This window comes from Athene noctua, chromosome 17 (assembly GCF_965140245.1).
Source record: "Athene noctua chromosome 17, bAthNoc1.hap1.1, whole genome shotgun sequence".
Taxonomy (NCBI): Eukaryota; Metazoa; Chordata; class Aves; order Strigiformes; family Strigidae; genus Athene; species Athene noctua.
The window spans coordinates 3,876,305-3,899,167 of NC_134053.1; the positions used below are offsets into that span (position 1 = coordinate 3,876,305).

Below are 22,863 nucleotides of genomic sequence, written 5' to 3' on the forward strand. Positions count from 1 at the left end.
AAAACCAAAACCAAACCCCAACCCACAAACCAGAACACAGGCCAACTTGTCAATTTTAATTTCCTTCATGTAAATTCACAATTCAAACTAGAGTATGAATTCTAATTGAACTTCCACTCTACTCTCAGGATACCTGTACAAACTATATTCAGAAACATAAAAAGGGAGTAATCAGCCTTTCAAATCAATGACAAAGACACAAAGAAAAACTCCATTGTCTAATTGGACTATTAAATTTTATTCCCAAGATCTTTGTTGAGGATGGGAATCCCTATTCAGCTGAGCAATTGAGACTTATCAAATACTCATCTGAAAAGTCTACAGACAGTCTGGCAAGTCACACATACATTATCCAAAGTACTTATTTGGTTTTAATAATTTCTTGTCATGTGAAGTCTCTGGATTATGTCACATGGTTTTAATCCACTTTAGCCTACAGACTGACATCATCTTGATCCATTTTTAGCCAAAACACATTAAAAAGTATTCTAACACACATGACCTTTTTTCACATCGTTGGAATATTCACTTACTTGGCACAAGAGGTTCTTAAACGATTTTCAGTAATATGGCGAAGTTTCATCATATTTTCATGTTCTACTTGCTTGAGCTGAGCTTCAAGTTTTGAAATTGTCCTAATGTGGAAGTAGTAAAGGTGCATTATGACTTAAATTACATAAACAATATAACAGATTTCTTGGAGTTTACTCATTTTTATTCAGATATCCCGGGTGAAGCAGAAGAACAAGAGTAACTACTACGTTTTTATCTAAGTATTTGAATTTTAAGTTAAGTTAGGTAACCTAGCTAGAAAAACAGGACCAGGAGATAGTGCTGTGGATCAAAGCATTCACCTCAGAGGGATTGGGGGAAACAAAGAACGAACTTTCCTCCTTGAAATGATGTACTTCTACAAAGGTCACCCTGACTCTGGATTTAATGTGTGGCTCCTTCTACTGCATGTCACTCAGGTAACTCCACCAATCTGCTGCTCAGGCTCTTCATGTGATTTTCCTCTCTCCCACATACTTCAGTCCACATATTCATTGCCCTTTGGCAATGCAGCACAGTCTTAGGCATTCCCCACTTGGGGAACAGAAATACAGGTTTTTGGAGCCGGATATGAAAAAAAAAAAACAAAAACCAAACAACAAATAATCTCTCCTTTTCCACTACAATTCCACCAGTCTGGAGTGATCTCTAGCTAACAGCACTGAGAATCATGCAGGAAAAAACAGAAGCACCAATACAAATACTTGGCTGAACTGTCCTTCACACTATCTTCATTTCCTCAACAGTCCCAATAAAAATTGAAGGCAGAGTGGTTTTGGCTTCCTTTTATTCTTTCCTTTAATTCTTCCTATTCATTCTTTCTATTCTTCTTGAAAAATTCAGGTGATCTGAGCAGCAAAGAACAGGACTGTGACATCTCCTATCACATTTGCTATTTTTCTGGTTTTGGCTGAAGACCGTGCAGAGGTTAATGCGTGGTGGCAATGATATTTGGAATCAATTTTGAGGTGAAACTTGTAGCCCCATTTCTAGAAGAATCATCAAAACACACGCATTTAAAAAAAAAAAAAAAAAAAAATCTTCCTAACAGTCTGCGTTTCAGCTGCTCGTATAAAAACATAAAAGGAAATTACAGCAACACATACCCACAAAAGAAGTTCAAAGGGAGATGAATGACATGAAACATCACCTCATTACAGGTCTGTACTGCCTGACCTAGAGCCCTCTCAGATGTTCTCTCCTCCCACCTCTCCAGAATTTCCCGAGAAAGTGCTGTTTAACACCTTTGACAAGGAGCAGCTGACAAATCCCAAACTAGAGGATATGTTTAGAACTGTAAACCCCTTGATGGTCACATACATCTTGACTAGGGCCTACCCGGAAAGTATAAAGCAAAATGGATTTCTGCTCTTCCAACCAAAAAATAAATTCAGGTAGCATGAGGGACATCCACAGGAGATACTATTCCTGCTCTATACGTGGCACACCTTTCTGCCCTTTATTCATGCCTAGGAGCCATAATCTTGAACAGCAAACTCCTGTCAGCATCCTCGCTCCTGAAAACCAGAACAGAGACTGGTTAGCTGAAGATGGGGGTTCCTGAGAGAACTGCAGCAGTAAAAGCTTGAGCAGTGGACTGGCTGGGCCAGCTGAGTGACAACCCTCAGGAAGGAAGCAATTCATTACATCCCACTGGAAGATGTTGTGATTGAGCAAGTAGAAAACACACATATCCTAAAATAACAAAATTTTTATAGGTGTACAAAGTAACAGAGCAACATAAATGTAATTAAACTTGCAAGATCTACAGCCTTCATAATCTAGGAGTAAATGTTTAGGCCATAGTCTATATTTCATATTGTTAAAATAGTAGTAAGACAGTTTCACATTTACCTTTTCAAATCAGAAATCTGCGTGTTTGCATCAAGCAATTTGTTTTCAGTTGTATTTAATGTATCCTACAAGTACACAAGGAAAAAAGTAAAAATCCTAGAAACTACAGAAATGTATTAAAAGAAAAACAAGTAACTCCACATCAGTCTTGAAAACAATACATTAAATACACCTTCCTATTTGACAAGGAGGTCCATTAAATTTCTTTGGCTTTGTCTTTGCAGTATTTTTGCTGTCTATGACTGGAGAACAACACAGTCCAAACTTCCCTCCAGGGCTCTGAAGATGTAATCAGCAGCTATCACTTAAAATAAATCTGGATCTTTCCATTTGATCTTTTGCAAAATACTTAATTCAGTTAATTCTGTGGCACATTATCACATATTTTTTATGTTTGTTTCTTTAACTAGCACACACTTACCTTTACTCTTTCATGTTCTTTTCCAAGGGACTCATATTCTCCTAAAAGCTAAAACAACAAAAAAAAGAACACACAAACTCACACTGAGATCAAATTGACAGTTTTGCTCATTGCTGTAAAATTATCTAAACTGCTTGTCTAACATATGCAGAGGCACTACAGGAGATAGTGTACTTTAATAGTATTTGTTAAGTTCTAGCATCTCCTAATTGAAAAAAGTTATAGGCAGGACAAGAGGAGACACAGCTACTTACACAATGCATTTCTAATTTTCAAATGATTTATCTCTAAAGAAACAGAGGGAGTTGAATGAACCAGTAAAATTCCTCGCTGACTTTAAAGCTTTGTATTTTGAAATTTTAATTGTAAAAAAGGAGTTAAAGTGTGGGGGAGCTTTTCCACCTAATACCCATTTTGCCAATCCATTTAAACATTCCGTAAAGCAACACAAACATTCCATAAAGAAACAGTTCCTTTGATTCAGTCTAAAATCATACACAATTAACAGTTTTAGCAAGTTGTGATGACTTATGAAAGATTTGGTTCATCCCCACTAACCTTGAGAGGAAAAAATAACTTTCTAAAATAAAAATAAATTCCTGTAATATCTCTAAAAGTAAAATGAATAGTCCATAAAGTAATAAAATACCAGAGACACTATGACAAATGTTATCACATCAGTACACACTTACTGCCTTAAATAACTGGTTTTAAATATCTGTTAGGTCTGTAGTATCACCCAACACCTAGCCTGCTAAGTAGTCCGCTGAATAATTTCTGTTCTTAGTTGTGCATTAAAACATTACAATAGTAAACCCTGAGTAGTTTTCCAAAGCACCCAGGACTTGCTGCGTTCATAACACGCTGTGCAACTTCGCTCACTTTCTTACTTACATTTTGAAACATTTTATTTTCTTCCTTTAGCCTTGTATTTTTATTATCAGATAACTTGTGAGCCTTTTCAAAGGCTTCCTCTAGATCTTTAAGCCTCGATTTTAGTCGACTGATAGTGTTATCCTTCTCTTTATTATTTGTGCGCATTTCTTCAATGCGCTCTTGCAAAACTTTGGAAGTATTACTGACTGCATAAAAGCGTTCTCTCCACTCTGCCTGTAGGAGAAAAAACATTCATTATAATGCTTACCCAGCAGATTTTTTTGTTTCAGTACAAAGCATAATCTAAAATCATCTAAATAAAAGACAAGGGTACACCTGTATATGAACTAAACAAGCTTTTTGCTCATTTCTGTGATGTATAATAGAAATTAAGACTAAAACCCCCAAATATGTATTTATTTTATAGGACTTAAAATATCTAGATGTTAGGCCTCTAATCCCAGGTGATGGTCTTGCTTCCAAGCATAGAAAAATCTCTAAAAAGAAGGTGGAATGAATTAATCTCTCCAGGTGTCTTAACTTTCATGACAAAGTGTCCTGTTTCTTTGACCAATAAATGCAGCTATGTAGTCATTAGCAAACTGGTCTGACCTAGCCAGAAAGACTGTATAAGCACAGAATTACAGAATCATTTAGGTTGGAAAGGACCTTTAAGATCGAGTCCAACTGTTAAGACAGCACTGCCAAGACCACCACTAAACCATGTCCCTAAGCACCACATCTACAAGCCTTTTAAATACCTCCAGGGAGGACTCAACCACTTCCCTGGGCAGCCTGTTCCCAGTGCCTGACAACCCTTTTGGTGAAGAAACTTCTCCTAATATCCAATCTAAACTGCCCCCGGCACAACTTGAGGCCATTTCCTTCATATAAAGAGAATATTTTTGCCCCGGTGCAGATGAGGTTTGCTCTTATCACAGCTCTAATAAGAAATCAAAGAGAAAAAAATTAAAAGAAATTTTTTAAAAAATAAATCTAAAGAGAAACATCATAAAGACATCACAATATTTCACTCTTAAACTTTGTTTGATCCCTGCTAACCTGGAGAGGTTGTTCCTAAGTCAAAATGATAATGATTCAAGCAGGGAGTCTTAAACTCAGCTAAGTCTGTCACTGGTGTGACTTTTGGCTGATGTCATATATTAAGGAGAAAGGATGAAAATAAAAGAGAAAGATACAGAAACACAGATCAGCTTAATAACAAACAAGTGCATTCTCTTACCCTTTTAGTTAAAAGACAACTTGATTTAAGAACATATACTTACCACTTGCTTTTCTAGCATATTATTCTTATTTTCAAGGGCTTTTATGCGAGCACTTGCTTCATTCAGAGCCGCATCTAATTGGTCACACCTATTTAGAACACAGAGATTACCAAAATCTCTTGAAATTTCAAGATAAATCTACATTTTAGAGCCTTCTTTCTTTCCTCAAGCATCCTTATGAATTTTGGGGGGCTGTGACTTCCTCCCCTGGCCTTCTGCCACGGCAGCGAGCCCCCAGTCTCTGTTGGGGAGGGCGGTGATGCTCACAGTGAGCAAGCAGCAAACTGGGAACACGGGCAGATACTCCGCATGGCTCAGAGCCCAAGAGCTGCTGAACCAAAAGCAGCTGAGATGCACCAGAGCAGAGTTCTACTACAGCTAATTAACGCTGCTGTGTGATAATTAATGACCAAAATCGGATCACAAGCTTCTTGAACTCAATAAATGACTGCTCAGAAGTCACTTCTAATAGTTAGAACACACCTAGTGCTGGAAGATAAGTCCTGAAGAGTCCCAGCTACCCAGACACTTTTTCAATTATTCTGAAGGGCTTAGATTTTGTAAAATATTTAGCTGTTTAAATTTGCAATATGTATTTTGACTGGCAATAATTAGAGACAAATCACATCAAATTTCTACATCTAGCAAACATTCAAGCTATATCTAATGGAATCTATAGGTGAGGCACTCAGACTCCAGTAGTAATATCTGATCAAAGAGCACTGACTGACAAATCAGCTTTATAAAGCTGCCAGTGAATTCAACACTGGTTCTATATCATCTGTAGTTTTGACATGACAGGTAAAGAAGGATGATGTTCCCCAGCATGACAGGCGAGCACTATCTTGCCACAGAGATAGTTCCATTATGAACTAGGACTACCTCTGCCTGACAGCCTTTCTTGAGCAGAAATTTTACTGGCTTCTGCAAAAATCAGGTCAAACAAGACCTCTGGCCCAAACATCACACTTGCTGCCTAACAAAAATTTTAAACCAATCCTAAACAGCTGCATTAAATAACACAAAATTTATATTTAATAGGAAAATATTAGCATCACAGATGCATGAAATCTTCAGAACTGAAGAGTGGCATAAACGTTTCAAGATACTCTAAACAAGCATACTCAGTTTTTAAACTGCAAAGAATACCGTGTAGCAGAGGAGGAAGTGAACAAGTAAGGACAAACAGTACCTGTCAGCAAGATTTTGATTGATTTTCTTCAAGTCTTCAGATGAAGCAGCTTTATGGCTTGCCTCTAGCTGCTGTTTTAAGCTATGTATCTCAGAGTCATAGTAAGCTCGTAGATCAGCTATGTGTCGAGCATGTTTTTCCCTCAAGTTCTGCCTAATCCTATTTTCAAAATTAAAAAACAAAAAAAATTTCCAGCTATTCACATGACCATGCTCCACTGTATTCATTCACACATCATGAGCTCTGCATTACATTTCTCTCTTACAGAACTTTGTTGCATTCAAATTAAAGCAAAGAAAGCTTCATTGAAGGGATTTATGTCAGACACCTAAGGCTTGCATAGCAGTCTTCATATTAATACAAAAACTAATAATATATACAAATACAATACAAAGCTTTACGCTCTCTTCTCTCCTTTGCTAGGCACTAGACACTACACATGCAAAATTAAATCAGGGAAACCCAAATACTAAACTATCTTGAAACCGTGACCCCTACATAAACCCTCACACATGGAGTTTATATCACATCTGCTTGTTGATGTGCAAATCATGAGCTTCAATAGTGAATGGGGATATTTATTTTTCCTGAGTGCAGTAATCCTGTGCTTCTCCCACCATTTGACACTAAATAGGAAAACAAGACACCCCACAGAACTCTGAACTTCTCTGAACTTTGAAATTAATTCCCTCATACAGCCTATGAAGGATGTGTTTTTAAACATATACAAATAGCCAAAGCATTAAAACATAGGAAATGGTTTTGCCTTCCAGTTAAACCTTTGACATCCGAGGAAGACAGAGCACAAATATTGTGCCTTAGATTAAACAGTGTGGTTTAAAGAAGATTAAGCAGTACAGTCTAAAGACAGACAACTGTAAGAAGTGAAAAATGACTGTTCTATTTATATGCATCTGTACTTCAGGGGAGAAAAAAGAATTAGGAAAAAGGGGGGAAAAAAAGCAGCAATATCCAGCTACATTCTAAGCAAAGAGAATTCACATATTTTGTTTGTCTTACTAGTATTGTTAAGTTTCACTTCTTTCATGAAAGTACTAACTCTACGACCTTTGTAAAAGGAAAAAAAAAAAAAAACCTTACTTTGACATTATCACAGGATCTTCAACAGATGTCACTGAAAGACTATATTCTGGCAAACTGTTGTCAGCACACTGAGTAATAGAAGATGGAGTTAGAGTCAGTGTTTCTTCCTCCTCAGTGTTGACTAATTTATCATTATTAGCATCCACATATGCCATTGGAAAGGGAGAGCTGGTCTTGTTTTCATTTTGGAATGGGTGATTTCTCCAGAGGTCCAAATGCACAGCTCTGCTGCTGGCAGGGTATTTTGGAGAATCATCTAACTGAGATGAATTACTTGTCTGTGAAAAAGAGTCTGTGTCACAATGACTTGAAAATCCGGGCTCCGCCATAGAGTCTGGAGAAAAAGGAGTAGTGTCTTCAGGAATATTGATAAAACAGCGTCCTGGGTTCTGCTGACCTGGTTTCATATGCAGGGTAGGGTCCAATGTCAAGATCTAGACAATAAGTTATAATGTTAAAAAACTGTGATTTAACTTTTGTTCTTGTAAATGAAGTTTACCTGAAGACATTAGTAATCCATAGCATATATTGCAGGAATGATACTGAATATTACTACAAGCATTTGGTAGAGACAAGCAAGATGAAGGGACCTGTAACAGCTTAGATGATGATACACATTCCCAACGTCTGCAACTTCAGCTTCTAAGTTTCCATTGAGAATAAAAGACATATCCAATATCTCTAGCTGAAATTTCACAGGTTTTCTAGACAATTATGTAAATCAAAGGACTATGATGTCTGCTTGTAGGTCAAAACAATGACTTTGTACAGTTGCAAAAATCACTTCAAGGATTATATAAACAAGATAGTCACATAGTAGCCATCATTACCGGATTTTGTACAAGACTGAAAGCTGTATAAAGAAACAGATATGACAAAGAATATTTCCACAACCTGTGCCCTTCTGTTTCATGGGTGGAAATAACTTGCCTCGTGGGAAGTAGTAAGAAAAGCCTGCTTCTGTGACTGCAGTTCCACGTGCATTTCATCAGCTGCAGCCTCAGCATAAGCAGATTCATCCCTGCACCATCCTCAAGGTTGAGCAGCAAGGTGCTTGTTTACCCAGGGTACTCTTAGAGCTTCTTTTCAGCTGGATCCCTTCCCAGTCTGGTTCATCGCCCGGCTGCACGAACTGCTGTTCCAGCGTAACACTGGAGGTGGCAGCAGGGGCCAATTAATGTGAAACCAGCCTGTAACCTGTCAAACCCAGATGGAAAGAAATCAATGTTACCTCTGGTGGGTGACTTGGCTGGGAGGATGGCATAAAATTCTGGTCTGGAAGCTGCTTGTTCTCCCTTTGTCTTTTATGATAAATATCCTTCAAAGATGATAGCTTCGTTTCATCAGCAGAAGACAACTTCAAGAGGAAAAATTGCTATATTAGTTTTTCTGAACACAATCCTCCATCCCCAATATAGATAAACAAGTTGTAGGGTGGGTTTAGCTAATGAATCAGTTCAGAACAGAAGGCAGCTTTATTTAATGCGCCCAAATTTTAAAAGGGTCTTTAATGAGGCACATACACCTTTAATATACTAGTTAGTCTCTCTTCATCTCTTATAGGCACTATTTCTTTTAAACGACAAAAGAAGTGTCAATAAATCCCAAGTGACTTTAGCAGGGGTAAATGAATAATGAAGGAACAGAAACTGAGCTAACAAAAGAGTTTTCACTGAAAAGTTACCTTCTGGAGGGCTGATTCTTTCCACTATAGAAAAAAGCAAAGGTGACAAGCAACTCTAAGATAACTTTCAAAACACGTGCAAAGTTTACCTGATCTGGTGATACTTCTGTGGAGAAAATATCAGCAAACTTGCTTATGAAATTGCCTGGTAAAGAGTGATACATCTCCTTTTCATCTAGTTTCCAGTACGAAAGTCCTGATAAAAAGAAACAATGAAAAAAAAAAAAAAATTACAAATTTCAAGCTCACATTTATAGAACAGGAATGCCAAAATCGACTAGTAAGATGTTACTGTATCAGCTAACAAGAGCACTGTATTAGTTATTTGCACCTATTGCGTAAGAATCTCACTAAAGCGTTTGTTACCAGAAGTTACAAAGACCTGAATGCAAAGCACAAGCAACACAATCAGTATTACATCACATGGCACCAGTAACAAAAGCTCTAAATCAGTGAAAACACAGATTTACTCTTCGGTGTTCAAGGAACAAATCCTCATTTACCACAAACTTTTATATTTCTACCAACTCCAGTATAACGCCTAAAACTTGTACTACTCAAGGAGTAATCCTAGACAGCTACTTGATACTACAAACTCTTCAGTTTGGTACTCAACAGCATTATGTAGCATGCAAAAAGACAGACTACCAGGACTAAGAGGATGGCACAAGAGGAACAGACACAGTCTCAACCCCACTTCAATTTCTTGTATGTGTCCCTCTCTCAATGGGTTGTGAAGAAGCAATAAATATACACAGTTTGTAGGGCTGCATCTCTGTGCCCCTGTTTGTTACTGAAATGAATCCTCCCTGTTGTGATCAAAATATGCAAATTAGTTGTTGGCTTTAAAAAAAAAAAAAAAAAAAAACCACAAAATCAAAACCCCAAATCATACACACACAGCCCAAAAAAACCCAACCAAACCCCCAAAAACCTACCACCAATCACAGCTCACACACACACCTGAACAACAAAAGCAAAACTATACCAAAACACAAAAAAAATGCACCCCCACCCCCCCCAAATTAAAGAGTCACCACATTACGTGCTGCATTATTTTGTTCTTATCTAGTCATACAATTTTTGACTCATGCCCTTGGCTTACAGGAATTGTGCCTCTATTACCATGCACTCCTGTGATTACTAGACCAATGATGCTAATATTTGAAAGACCATTTGATACCTTCACCATGGTTTTAATAGCAATTACATTATGAAGCAGTTTTAAACATAAAGCTCAGCTTTGAAATGCTGAGAAATTTGAATGAAAAAATTACTGCATGCCCTACATCTGCCAGCAGTGATAGGCAGGAGGTACCATCAGTTTGAAACTCAAGAGCAAGAAAAGCAGAATTATGCTATATCAAAGTTTAATAGTTTGTTGGCGCTCAAACCCTCCTCACCTCTCCAAAGTTATTGGAGATATGTTCTAGTAAGAGTTTTAAAAAACAAGAATTCAAAAGAAAAGGAAAAGAAAACTACAAGAAAGTAACTATACCTGAAGCTTCAGACACTACGGAATTTGGACTTTCATTCGGTTGATTGAGGTAAAAAGTGTAAGGTGGCAAAGCAGCATCAGTAAGGTTTGTCTAAAATTACAAAGGAAAAACAAATTTATAAGGAAAACCTCAAGGCATGAAAAAAAAAAAAATCAAGGACACAATTTTTTTAAATTGCATGTAAATGTTATTAGTTTTTTTAAGCAAAAAGATTAAAATTGATTATACAGCATGATCCAAACCTACACGATTTATATTCAGGGCAATCAGTCAAAAGGGGAACTAAGCTAAGCCCCACAATTCAAACTGGTATTTTCTAAATCATGTGCCTGTGTGCTTTGGAGCATTTTTGAGATTAACTGTTACAAAATCACACATTTTGGACAGTCATCTCAATTTTCTTGCTCCTTAAGAGATGTAAGTATATAGAGAGATGACTTACCAATAAGTGTTACTCTTTCCTCATCATGGAATTTCTTATATTCAGCTGCTATGACTCCACCTACCACAAATCTGGAGGTAAATACTACCATCTCAGATAGAGAAGATACTACATATCCTTCTTCTCATCACTGCAAACCTCCTAAGCAATCTCCCCAGCTAAATACAGAAACAACTTTCAAAAGGGTGGGACCAACAACTGGAAAAAAATTAACATCATTTAAGATCTGCTATAACTTCCCTCTTCCTTAATGAAAGGAAGAAATGTCATCGATATAACACAGCGACACGAGAGCAACTGAGTAAGGACAGCTAGCTTTAAAATGCTCATCTTGCATTGCTCTTTTCTACCATTCTTAGGGCATTTTGTTCCATTACAGCAGCTTAACAGTCATACTTGGCAAATTTATACAGCTCATACAACTGAGGATTAAAACAGGATAGTAACCACTGAGTTAACAAAAGTAAGAAAGAAAGATAATCAGAACTAAAGCTTTTCAAGTTTTTGCATGAAGTACCATCTCACCTCAAGGCTATTTTGTCCCTCTTAATGTTTTTATTTAGGTATTCTCCTTTGCCTAAGGAGGAAGAAAGGAAAACGAAGGGGTATCAACTGAATTCTTACAAAGGAATAGAAAGATAAAGGTATTTTCAAAAGCTGAGAGAGAAAAGTGACAATCCACAGCAGATAAATTTGAGTCCTGGTTTGAAATACCCCCTTAGAGTAACATCTTGTTTCCACTGACAATGGAAGATGACTAGAGAGAGCAAGTCCAAACAGCTTCTCTTGCCCTTTCTGGATACCCTCAAAATGACCACAGGAAAGAAAACAGACCCTGCCTTTAATCAAGTGATTCATATTTGCTAGTTCTCCTATTCTCTTGTAGGTGGAGTCATTCACAGACTTTCAGGAATTATTTCCTTAAGAATAGCATAAGGAGAGAGGTTTGCGACAATTAATACACTGAAAAATAATTCTAAAACTTCATAGTTACACGTATGATGATTACTCATACAGTCATGTTGCGTTAACATTCTTTTGGATCAGAAGTATTGTATGTGACTAAACTTCCCTCTCCAAAATAATCACATTTGTGGACATACACAATTAGTAACTCAAGAATGTGGTGGGGATGCAAACCAAAATTTTCTTTAAAATAGGGTTTTGAGCTGATTCAGCAGTCACAGCATAGGCTTTACTACAAACGGTTCTAAAGAGCTAATTAGATTTCCTAAATGTCTATTGTGGAGGTTGGTTACTTTTAGTAACCAGTGCTATAACTGTGCTTGGAGTAGTTCAACTTACTCAAACCATAGTCTTACACAGGCATAAAATAATGTACTGTTCTTACACAAACAATACCAAAAAAGAAAACAAAACACAAACAAATGTTTGTATTTTAGCATAAGAGACTGCTGAGAACACCGAAAAAGCCCAAATCAAACTAAACCAAAAAATCCCTGCAATTTAAAATCCCAATCTGGAAGAATACTTTCTCTCCTGAACAAAGTGGCTAATGCCTCCACACGCAATGAGTTCTGTGTTCTAAAAGAGACATTACCAGCTGAAATCAAAGATCCTTCCAAAAATTAGAGGGCACAATAAATTACCATGACCCGAAACTTCAACTGAGAATGTGACTATTATCTCTGTATGGAAAACACACGTGCCACTTAGGTAAATTAAGAAAAAAAAAAAATCAAGCAAAGAGTAAAATAAGCTAAAATAGCTATGTGAGTAAGTATAGAATGATCCAAGAAGTAAACTGCCCACATGAACTTTAAACATATGAACGGGAACAACGTCAAATGCTTAAAGCTGAGTATGAAAGCACATGCTGAATCAGAACACACCGTAACACTGAAAAAATACCAGCGACAAGAATAAAATTAGAAAAACATCATAAAATTTAACAAAAGGGACTTACATTCTCAAGGGGTAATTTCTTTGCTTGCTCATTTTCTTGCATAGAGTTCACACATACTTGTTCTGCATGTATTCTTTTGGGTTGGTTTTGTTTCAACTTTTGTGCCCATGATGTTAAAGATTTACTAGATGGTAAGAAACACACACATATACCTTAAGAACCTATGCCTTCTTCAGTGGACAGATGATCTCTACAGAAATCCATTTCAAGGTGAAACATATACACTAAAACTCCACTGCCTTTATGCTTTTTTGAGAAACAGTATGAAGTAATAAATGCTGAAATGTTTTAGGGCTTTTTTTTTTTTTAAAGGAAAATAAAAAACATCACTGAAAGTTCTAATGAACAGCACTCACAATCAAAATCGTTCTCCTACTTAAAAAAAAAAAAAATCATAACAAAGAGCTCCATATTTTTGGCCAGACAACTGTTTTTTGGCCTATTCAAGCAGATACTGACCAAACCCACAAAATTAAGCCAGAATGTAAATGCAGTGGTTTTTCTTATTGCATTATCAGTCTGGTTGTAAAGATTATGTCAGCTAAGACACAGTAAGAATGTTTCCAACTTAAGAGAATCTTCAAGGACAAGAAAAAATGGGAAGAAGATATAGAAGGAAACAGAGGGTGAAAAAAAGCAGAACAACAGAAATAAATAGAGACATCCTGAAATTCTTCTTAGAAATACATGTGAAACAATTTTCGCATTTTGTTAAAAAAGTGACCCTTTGAAAAACTAGATATTGTCCCAGTTTGGGACATACACTGGAAAGAATGAAAAAAGGTTACAACTAAAAAGTTAAAACACAACAAAAAAACCAGTTTGGGTTAACTGAACTATGTCACTTTGGTTTGAACCCTTTTTCCTTCAAACCGAGTTCATAATGCAAACCAGAAAGCCATTTCAAAGAAAAAAAAAAAGTTGTATTTTTTATAAAAAGGAGGAAAAAAAACCCCCATACATGAATGACTTTTAAAGTTGTCTTAGAAAGGTTTTTCAAATTGAAAAATACTCTTGAACGGAGCTTCTCCAGCTCTAAGCTCCCCAGCAATCCATGAATTGCAGCTGCCACCCTCATGGGACTGTGCAGCATGAATTGAAAACTGGAATAAATCCCAACAGACGGAAGGAAGAGAACATACTTATCCCTGAGGTCTACCCTATATGCTGAGGTAACACCCTTCCAAACCAAATCCCCTAAAGAAAGTCGGTTCTGTGTTTTATTACATGCTAGCAATTGAAAAGTTCATTTTCACAATTCTGTGATTTTCAAATAAAGCATTTATCTCTGCTAACTACTACACAGAATCACAGGCAACATGCTGCCCACAAGACCTCTGATCTCCTTATGGCCACGTCAAGCCACTGCCATTACAGTCCAGCCTGACAGGGAGAGTAAAGTACTTTGTGAAATTCTGTGCAACTAGAGCAGTGCTTGGTCAGTATTATTGCTAAATTAGCTGGCCAGTCTTTAAAAAAAAAAAAAAAAAAAAAAAAAAAAAAAAAAAAAAAAATCTTGGCAGATCCACCCACCTATTGAATAGAGCAAAACAAACCAACAGAAAACAAACAAATCACCCAAAAAGACCAACAGAAAAATCCAAACATGTTTGGCTACTGCCTGACACAATTTATTCTTGTAATGCACACATATAAGCTGGCATAAAAGACTGGTTGAGCACAATAGGAAAACATCAGTCATATAAATTGGTAATCAGCACCTAAAATTCTGGTGCACAGATAAACACTACATGCAAACTGTATCTTAGCTCATATTTGCAGAAGAAAGTAGTTTCGTATTTTTCCCTAACGTTTTTCTACAACAGAAAAACACTGCAGATGCAAATACCCTACGTTAAGTTAAACAAATAACTTCATCTACCAAGCAGCATAGTATTTTTTACAATCAAGAGGTTCCAGTCAATTCTTACATGTTTGCAGTTACTAACAGCTGTTAACTGAACTGTCTACAATAAATTAACATATTTTGAAAGTGTATCACTTACCTGGGTTTTTTTCCACATTGAGCTTCATCAGCTTTACGTTCAAATTCAGCAGGAAAAACTAAAATATCATTCCTTCCCGATGAAAAATTGTCCTCTACTTTTTTTGGTAAAAGTTCTCTTTTATTTTGAACACTGGCTACAACGGCGTCACTCTGCAATACTTCTGCATCCTCCTGTCTTTGGGGAGGTTTCTCCATGTAGTCTGCGCACTTGTTAGTGTCAACAGATTTGCTCGGGTTCAGTTCAGAGGCAGAAAGTGTTCCATACCCACTATTCATTGAAGCATCATTTGCAAAACATGCCTGATGCAGATCAGATGCGTCTGGCTGACTTTCTCCTTCATTAGATCGAAGTTGATTGGCAATGCACTCATTTTCTTCAAAGATTTCAGAATGCATCCCCATTTGACTTTCTAGTGATGAAAAAGTGTCTGTAAGCTTGGCAGGCAAACTTCTGCTCTTGCTGGCACCCCGATTGCTGGTCTGCAATTTCACTAACTGCCTTATCTCATCCTGAATCAGCTATAGAAAAACAAAAGGCAAAATTCCTGTGAGATCGTGCCACAAATCACATTTATATTTTGATGCATCTTCATTTTATTAGTGAGAGAATTACTTTCTCAGATAACTCAAATTCTTCAATGTGTAGACATTTCATGCATAAAGTAGATATATGCATACTGTGCATAACAGTAATATGTGCATGGTAACAATCCTTCATTCCATGCAGTGATTTACAGGTCTCAGTAGTCATTTATTAATATAAAAAAACATGCATGTGTGTATTTACCTCATGCCTTCGGAACCAGAGTTACCTACCAGCCAGCTAAAGAAACGTAAACTACCAAGGTATGTCATTAGAAGTGGACAAAAGTCTTGAGTTAAATTTAGATCTAAAAGAATTTTTAACTTGGATATACATTTTTAAAGATTGCAAGGATGCTTTAATGGAAGTACAAACCATTACTCTATTGTGCTAATAGGAATAATGCACCTCTGTAAGATTTTCTGCATAAAGCTTGACTTTAATTATCTGATTTAATATGTTTTTAGGTAGTTCATATAATACAAAGACTTACATTTTGATTGTTTTGGTATCTGATGGAGTGGAGCAAACTTATAACTAGATGACTTGAAGAGATTTAACAGGTTACTGTTAAGTCTGCAATGCCCACAAAGAGTTATTTTGGTATATTATATAATTATTTTTTTTTTTTTAAGTTCTACAGCTGTGCACTGGTATATTGAAACAGCTCTGAGAAAGAACTAGTGCTTTTGTCGAGGGCTACAAAAACACCTCATGCTAGTGCCCATGGCTACGTCCTTTGGCCAGTGATCAGCACTTCTGCAGAGTTATACTGAAATTACTGAACTCTGCATGAGCACACAACTCTTATTACACATTACAAGACCAGAGTATATAATGTTTTCAAGAACACATTTCAAACTAATTCCCTCAGGGGAAAAAAAAAAAAAAAAAAAAGAAAAAGGAACTTGCAATAATTTTAAAAACATGGAACTCTGCTAATGTTTTTTTCACAGAACTACAGTACATTACTCACATATGAGTAGCAAGTGGAAAGCACAAATTGAACAAAAATCATTCGTTCTCTGAAAGTAAGAAATAAAATATAAGACTTAATTTCAGAGGAACCTACATGTAATGCTAGTCAGAATCAACCCTCCTGTGTTTTATTAACTTGCAATAGAATTAACAATTGAATTTCAGCTCAGTCTTTCTGTGGAAAAAAACAACAAAAACAAAACAGGATTAAGTTTTCTGCCATAACAAAATTTTTTGTTGCGTTAATACTTGCAGTCATGACTGCAGCAATCATTTGCATTTTAATTCTGTGATTCCACTCTGTCAAGGAAGGTAGGGAAGGGAGAACAAAAGGAAAGAAACAGAATCGCAGGGGGAAAAAAAAAAACCAAACTGATCAGATTCTCTGTGGACACTTAATCCTTGTCATGAATACCTCGTGCAGGAAAAGCAAAAGGCTACTATTCCAATTAAATAGCATTTTTACTTCTCTTTGTACAGTCACAAGTAATTCCAAGAGAAGAAAAGACCTGAGAACAGTAAAACAACATTTCTATAGTTTGAGGACTGTAGGTAACTTTTTTTTTTTTTTAAATACTCTTCAATAAAGTCTGATTTTAGGATGACCCAGAGGAGGTGATAGTTTGGCATTAGCACACTTGTCTTCTAGTGTATAAATCACATAAGCCAAGGACTGACCCCACTGATTCCAAAATCAGCTCAAGGCCTTTGATCCATATTTTCACATGGATGTTGACATACTTTTACAAGCACACTTGGTCTTGAAACACAGCAGAGGAAGCCTTATCTCAGAGTCATGTCAATGCTAATGCAGCATCTTGTTTTTCTACCCCAAACAGTAGATTGTTATTTTTGTCTGTTACTCTTATTAGAACGTGTTGATTTGCCTGTATTTCAGTATTTTCACTAAGTCACCAGCATAGCAGTTCAAGTTTGGAACAGATCCATCTATTTCATCTAATGCACTCATACAACTGAAAGTAAGTTATAGCTGTCGATTTTATATTTAGTGTGGCAATTCATGCAGTTAGTAAGTCCCTGCTGACACCACAAACTCAACTCTTGCAGAGGTAGCCTTTCCTATTAAGAAAGACAAAAACCAGCAAAACCAACACAACAGATTATTCAAGACTACAATTAGCAACAAGTGAATCAAACCATTACAGTAAGAGAAAGGAAATAAAAGGGTAAGGAAACACTGGCAGGACAAAAATAATGAGATGGGAGCGGGGAGAAAAGGCGGGGGGGAGAAACAGGAGATAGGATAAAAGGACAGTACCTCTTTGTTAATTCAGTTCAGGAACTGTTGATTACTACTAGGGCATCAAGAAAGGGAAGGGAAAAACAGCAACCAAAATGATGAAGATATTAAGCATTATATATTAATAGAATTACTGTCTCTTATACATACACATACATTTCTTCCATATTAATGGATATAGTTCAGAAAAAATGTGAATCTTCACCTGGGTTGTTTTTCATTCCTAGAAAGGAGACTGTTCAACTGAAGGCTGAAGTAAGTGTTCAGCTATTACAGTGAATGTTTTCCTATGCTATCTACCTTCTAGATGAGGGAATGACAAGTTGGATAACATTTTCTAATGGACAGAAAGCTTTACGAGGTCTCAAAATTAGAAAGAATACAGTCTAACAGTTAATAAAAAACAGCCTGTACCTACAAAATCCAATTATCACGTGGGTATTCTGAACCAAATGTTTGTGAAAACAAAACAATTGAAAACAAACAATCGAAGAATCTTCACTTGAGAAATTATTCCTACCAGTTACTTTGTTAAATAGCCATGGCTGTCTCAAATACGCATCCTGCCAACAGGCATTCCAGCAATCCACTTCCATTAACTGACTGAATATACTTACAGGAAAATGAAAGAGTGCCAGAGACCACACTGCATTGTTTTGGAGGGGAGTGGGGCTGGAGGGGGAGAAAACAAACATTCAGCCTAAGCTACCTACATGAACAAATCATTACTTACTTGGATTTGATGGTGGAACTGCTCTTGCTGGGCAACTATTTGTTCCTGACATTGTTTTTCTACCAGTCTCAGTAACTGTAGCCACCTTGTCTATTAAATCACAAAGTACAATAATTAAATCACAGTCATAATACATCTCTTACCTTTAACTCTAACTACAGAATAGTTTTGCAGTCTTATACTCACATGTTGACATAATACAAAGTTTAATAGCAGCGCTATGGTTGTCCACCCCACAATACATGTCATCCCCTATCGTGTCAATCAATGGAAACAACTCACTATGGACACATTCATTTAAAAAAGGCTCTTCTAGACAGCAAGATAACACATCTCTACAATTTAAGTTTGGTTTTAAACAAACCAACAAACAAATCAACAAGGGAAGAGGGTTATTCTATTTTTTAAAAAATCTAAACTACTTAAAAGTAGAAACAGGTGGCAGGAAGGTACAGTCAAATCTTGGAAAAGTTGATTCCCGTTCAATAAATTATAGGCAATTTTAAAATTGATAATTAAACATCCCTACGTCCAATGAACCATTCACTTCAATAAGAAACTTCAACAATCCAGCTAAAGGCCATGATGCATAACTATTTAGTGAAAAACAGAAAGATAATTTTTTTAAAATATCAAATATATAGGATTCCCAAAATGTAAAATATGAATTTTAAAAACTATTTTATGCTAATGTTTATGGAGCTTGATACTTGATACATAGGACACGGGACATAGAATGCATGTGCCTAGACAGACATCTATATTTTTTCTTGGAGCTGTTAAAGAGCACCCGAATTAAGCATCTGTCAAGAGACAGTTTGATGGACCACAGCCAGAAAGCTCAAAAATTCTGCAAGAACAAGTCCATGGTGTGGAAACCTGATGTTCCTTACAGAGACTAAAAATAATGATAAAATTTAAAATTAAAAAGGACAAAAACAACATTAAAAAAAAAAAAAAAAGGGGGGTTGAGAGAATTAGCTCATTGAGCCTACATTGTGATTTTTGTGTTGTTTAAATCAGGAAACAAACTAATCATCTGTACTTCTTTACAAACAGAATAGATACATAATTCAACTAAAACAGAGCCATTTTTAGAAAAATAACTTCTAATTTCTAGGATCACTTCAGACCAGTTTGAGGTGCCACAATTTCAAAGGTTTAAATTTTTCAGTTCAAAAACTTACAATCTTTAAGTATCGCAACTTTAAAAAAAACATTCACATCTGTATTGTAGAATACAATATCTTGGCTCCTTATTTTAGTGAAGAGCTAAGAAAAAACTGCAATAAAAAATCCATCCACGTGATTAGCTCATGCATTGTAAAAGGATTTGTCCCATCGTGAGGAATAAACACATACATAGATAGATCTTTACTCCTGAACTATATCATCGTTAGACTTGTCTTCCAAAATGCAAAACTGATACATTAATACAATTTTTAAAAAATAAACCTTAACATCAAATACCTCACAGTTCTTCACAATTTCTGAGTCAGCATTTCCAATGTTTTGGATATCTCGCATAAAGGACGCAAGCAGCTCAACAGAACCAGGAACTAACGAGGACCCGGTATTCCCTGAGTAACCAGAAACTCCATTGGGATTGGATGAGGGACTTCTAGGGAAACATGAGCAAAAAACATTTCAAATTATTTATTGTGCCAGTTGTCCAGTGTAGTGGCCAAAATAATATGCTACATCTGCTATACTGCCATAAAATAATTATACACTTAATTTACATCGTGACTCAAATCATGCTGAAAAAAAAACTGACATGTTTATAAGAATGAGGATGTTTTTCAAGAAAATGCCAAAGAATCCACAGCATGCTTCACTCTTATCTTACATACTACTAAAACACAGTAGCTTTCCAACAAGAGAGACAGTATAATCAGCACAGAGCTTACTGCTCACTAGCACAGATGTCAATAAATACAGCTTCTCATCAAAGCTGCGTGCTTCTTCATAGATTCAGAGGTCAGAAGCTTACAGATACAAGCTTCTGTGCAACAATTATTTATGAAGTCCAAGACTACTGCCTCCTTTTGAGAAGTTACATAGACAGTAAACAACTTGTAGTTCTCATCTAGCCAAGGAGAACCTCTCCTAATCGGTCACTTAAAACATTAGTCAGTATTTGCCCTTCTTATTCACTGGAAATACCTTGGGCATTGAACAGAAAAACAATTCAGTTTTTCTAAGATGTTGTTCTCTACAAATGACGGCATAATGCTCGATCTTTCCAAAGAATGATCTCTTACAATTTGTCCAAGACAGGTTTCCCCCCCGCCCTCATTCCAAGAGACACAAAGGAATGGAATTTACTGAGTTTTTAAGAGGAAGACTTAACAGTTCTTTCAGGAAGGCTTTTCTCATTAAGAATTGTACCAGTCAATGTAAAAGAATCCTGAAGTATATTGCAGAGTATTAAATGTTATTTCAACTTAGTAACGATGTTACTGTAAAAGCATACAAAGCAAAGCAAAACAAAAAAAAAAAAAACTTGTTATGAATTCCTTCAACACATTACCTGTTACAATTCAAGTTACAGACAGAGCTGTGGGTATTTCTGACATCAGAGTCTGCAGAACATGAAGGGATTTCTTGGACAGTATTCACCATGTCACAGTTTTCCATATCTTAGTCCCAAGTATGACGTTACCCTGAAAATACAAAGAATTAAACATCACCCTTTTCTTTTAAAAAAGCCATATGACTTTGTTGCTTGATGAAACAGAATTTGAGGCAGTTGTTTCAGCCAAACCACCCCAGAAAGTGCTAGTATTCCACAACCAACCTCTCTTCCTTGTCCTGTGCTATGCTTGCAAACAGGTGTTATTTGGTCAGCCTTGTACTTGCTGGGGACTCCTACAAATCAGAGATCCCTAGCCGTGCATCACACAGCTACACTGGGCTGTGAAGGCATCCGAATCCAAAACATTCCAGGTAGAATAGTGTTGTTGGGGTTTCTCTGTTCACTTTTTTAAATCTGACACTCCACAGTTTTTGAGACTTCCATGAAAGGGCCTGTTACCAGTGTATTTAAATCTGCTCAATGGGGATCTGCACCTTCACTGGAAAAAACACACCCACCAAAAAATAAAATCGAAGACCCACTGCCTTAGACTGCAGTTCACCAATTGTGTCATTTGTGTGTGTAATATTTGGCTTACTTTTTTCACAGAACGCCTATCTTCCTATGACTGTATGATGTTAATTCAAAAAGCTTTGAAACTGTTTTGAGCTACATTTCTGACCAATTAACAAAAAAAAAAAAAAAAAAAGAAGCAGCAGTCAAACAGGAATCCCACAGCCGTTAAAATCATCAGGTGGTTAACTGAAAGCACCATAAATAAATAAATACTAAATACTTGTGGGATGGTCTTACAGCACTCAAAGAGCAGTTTATAAGAAAGGCTGTAGAGAGACTAATATATTCTTTCCGTTTCCATACCTTCCATACGAAGAAAACACTTGAAATACATCGATTAATCACTTCTTCTATAGTGCTTATTTCAGCACGTTCTACATCCTGGTGAATTCATTCTGTGTTCTAGCACTGAAGAAAACCCTTACAATCATTTCTCAGATGGAAAACAAAAAGAGACATTAAAAAATATCATCTTAATAGTCCATGGTAATACTAAGAATAAATCCCTGCTGTCTTAAAGAAGCACAAGACCTTCAAAGCAAGAATTTTTACAGGGCTTACAAGGACATGCTACTGGCTTCCACAAATTTAAGTTTTCATTATTTAAGTTTTCATTATTTGTAAGTACATAGTGATATATCTCTAACAGATAGTTTAGGAAGTATAAAAAAATATTTCTGCCAGGATCATGATGGACAACCGTCCATTTTTTCCGTTTTGCTGCAGCCTGCTTGGCTTTACCAGAAATGTTTTGCAGGTACTCACTCAAGCTATCTCCTTTGGGTGGGGCTGAAAATGCAAGAATTGGAAGGAAGTTATCACAGATACACATATCCCTTTGGCAGACCTTCTTGGGATAAATGAAAAAAAAAAAAAAAAAAAAAGCCTTTCTTCTTTTTCTAGTGGTCAGAAGTCTGGAAGACTTGAAGGTTGTCTGTCACCTGACAGATAAAGCAAAAGCTGCAAGTGTCTCTGGAGCAGCTGGATGACAACAGCGGGGGCTACATCTCACCCCCGTCTCCCCAGGATGAAATCATGGGTGGCCTATCTCAGCAGCACAGCAGATGGGTGGGACTTCCCTGTGACACAGGCTGGTTTCATAACCTCATTAGAAGTCTGCTCGCAGTAAAAAAAATATTAAGTGAGCTATAACTGGGCTGAGGAACAGCTAAACTGTCATCTATTGCTTCCATTGCACAAAACAGTCCTTATACGGCCAAGTCTCTCCACAAAGGAGTACGATTTAAAAACAAGGCGGAAGGTATTTTGACCCGTAAGCAATCAGTGCTGGTTTAGATGCAAACAGCTG

The 22,863-nt window shown here is 36.5% G+C and overlaps 1 protein-coding gene across 7 annotated transcripts in view; it reads right to left on the reverse strand.

Moving 5' to 3' along the window:
- MPHOSPH9 (M-phase phosphoprotein 9) overlaps window positions 1-22,863 on the reverse strand; it is a 32,241-nt gene that overhangs the window by 8,598 nt on the left and 780 nt on the right. For 4 of the 7 annotated variants that reach the window (XR_012634711.1, XR_012634710.1, XM_074921395.1 and 1 more), the window contains exons 2-16: window positions 20,934-21,066; window positions 19,871-20,021; window positions 18,401-18,490; window positions 14,844-15,364; window positions 12,838-12,961; window positions 10,468-10,558; window positions 9,059-9,165; window positions 8,517-8,642; window positions 7,283-7,719; window positions 6,182-6,340; window positions 4,990-5,077; window positions 3,722-3,937; window positions 2,828-2,875; window positions 2,407-2,471; window positions 534-635 (exon numbers count right to left, since the gene is read on the reverse strand). Coding sequence is in view for 5 of the 7 variants with exons in the window: in XM_074921395.1 (XP_074777496.1) it covers window positions 534-635; window positions 2,407-2,471; window positions 2,828-2,875; window positions 3,722-3,937; window positions 4,990-5,077; window positions 6,182-6,340; window positions 7,283-7,719; window positions 8,517-8,642; window positions 9,059-9,165; window positions 10,468-10,558; window positions 12,838-12,961; window positions 14,844-15,364; window positions 18,401-18,490; window positions 19,871-20,021; window positions 20,934-21,040 (2,432 nt within the window). In the remaining 2 variants the exon portion in view is untranslated. Of the gene's footprint in view, window positions 1-533; window positions 636-2,406; window positions 2,472-2,827; window positions 2,876-3,721; window positions 3,938-4,989; window positions 5,078-6,181; window positions 6,341-7,282; window positions 7,720-8,516; window positions 8,643-9,058; window positions 9,166-10,467; window positions 10,559-12,837; window positions 12,962-14,843; window positions 15,365-16,500; window positions 16,561-17,685; window positions 17,720-18,400; window positions 18,491-19,870; window positions 20,022-20,933; window positions 21,067-22,863 lie in introns of those variants that run through there. The other 3 variants (XM_074921397.1, XM_074921398.1, XM_074921399.1) reach the window with 3 other exon arrangements.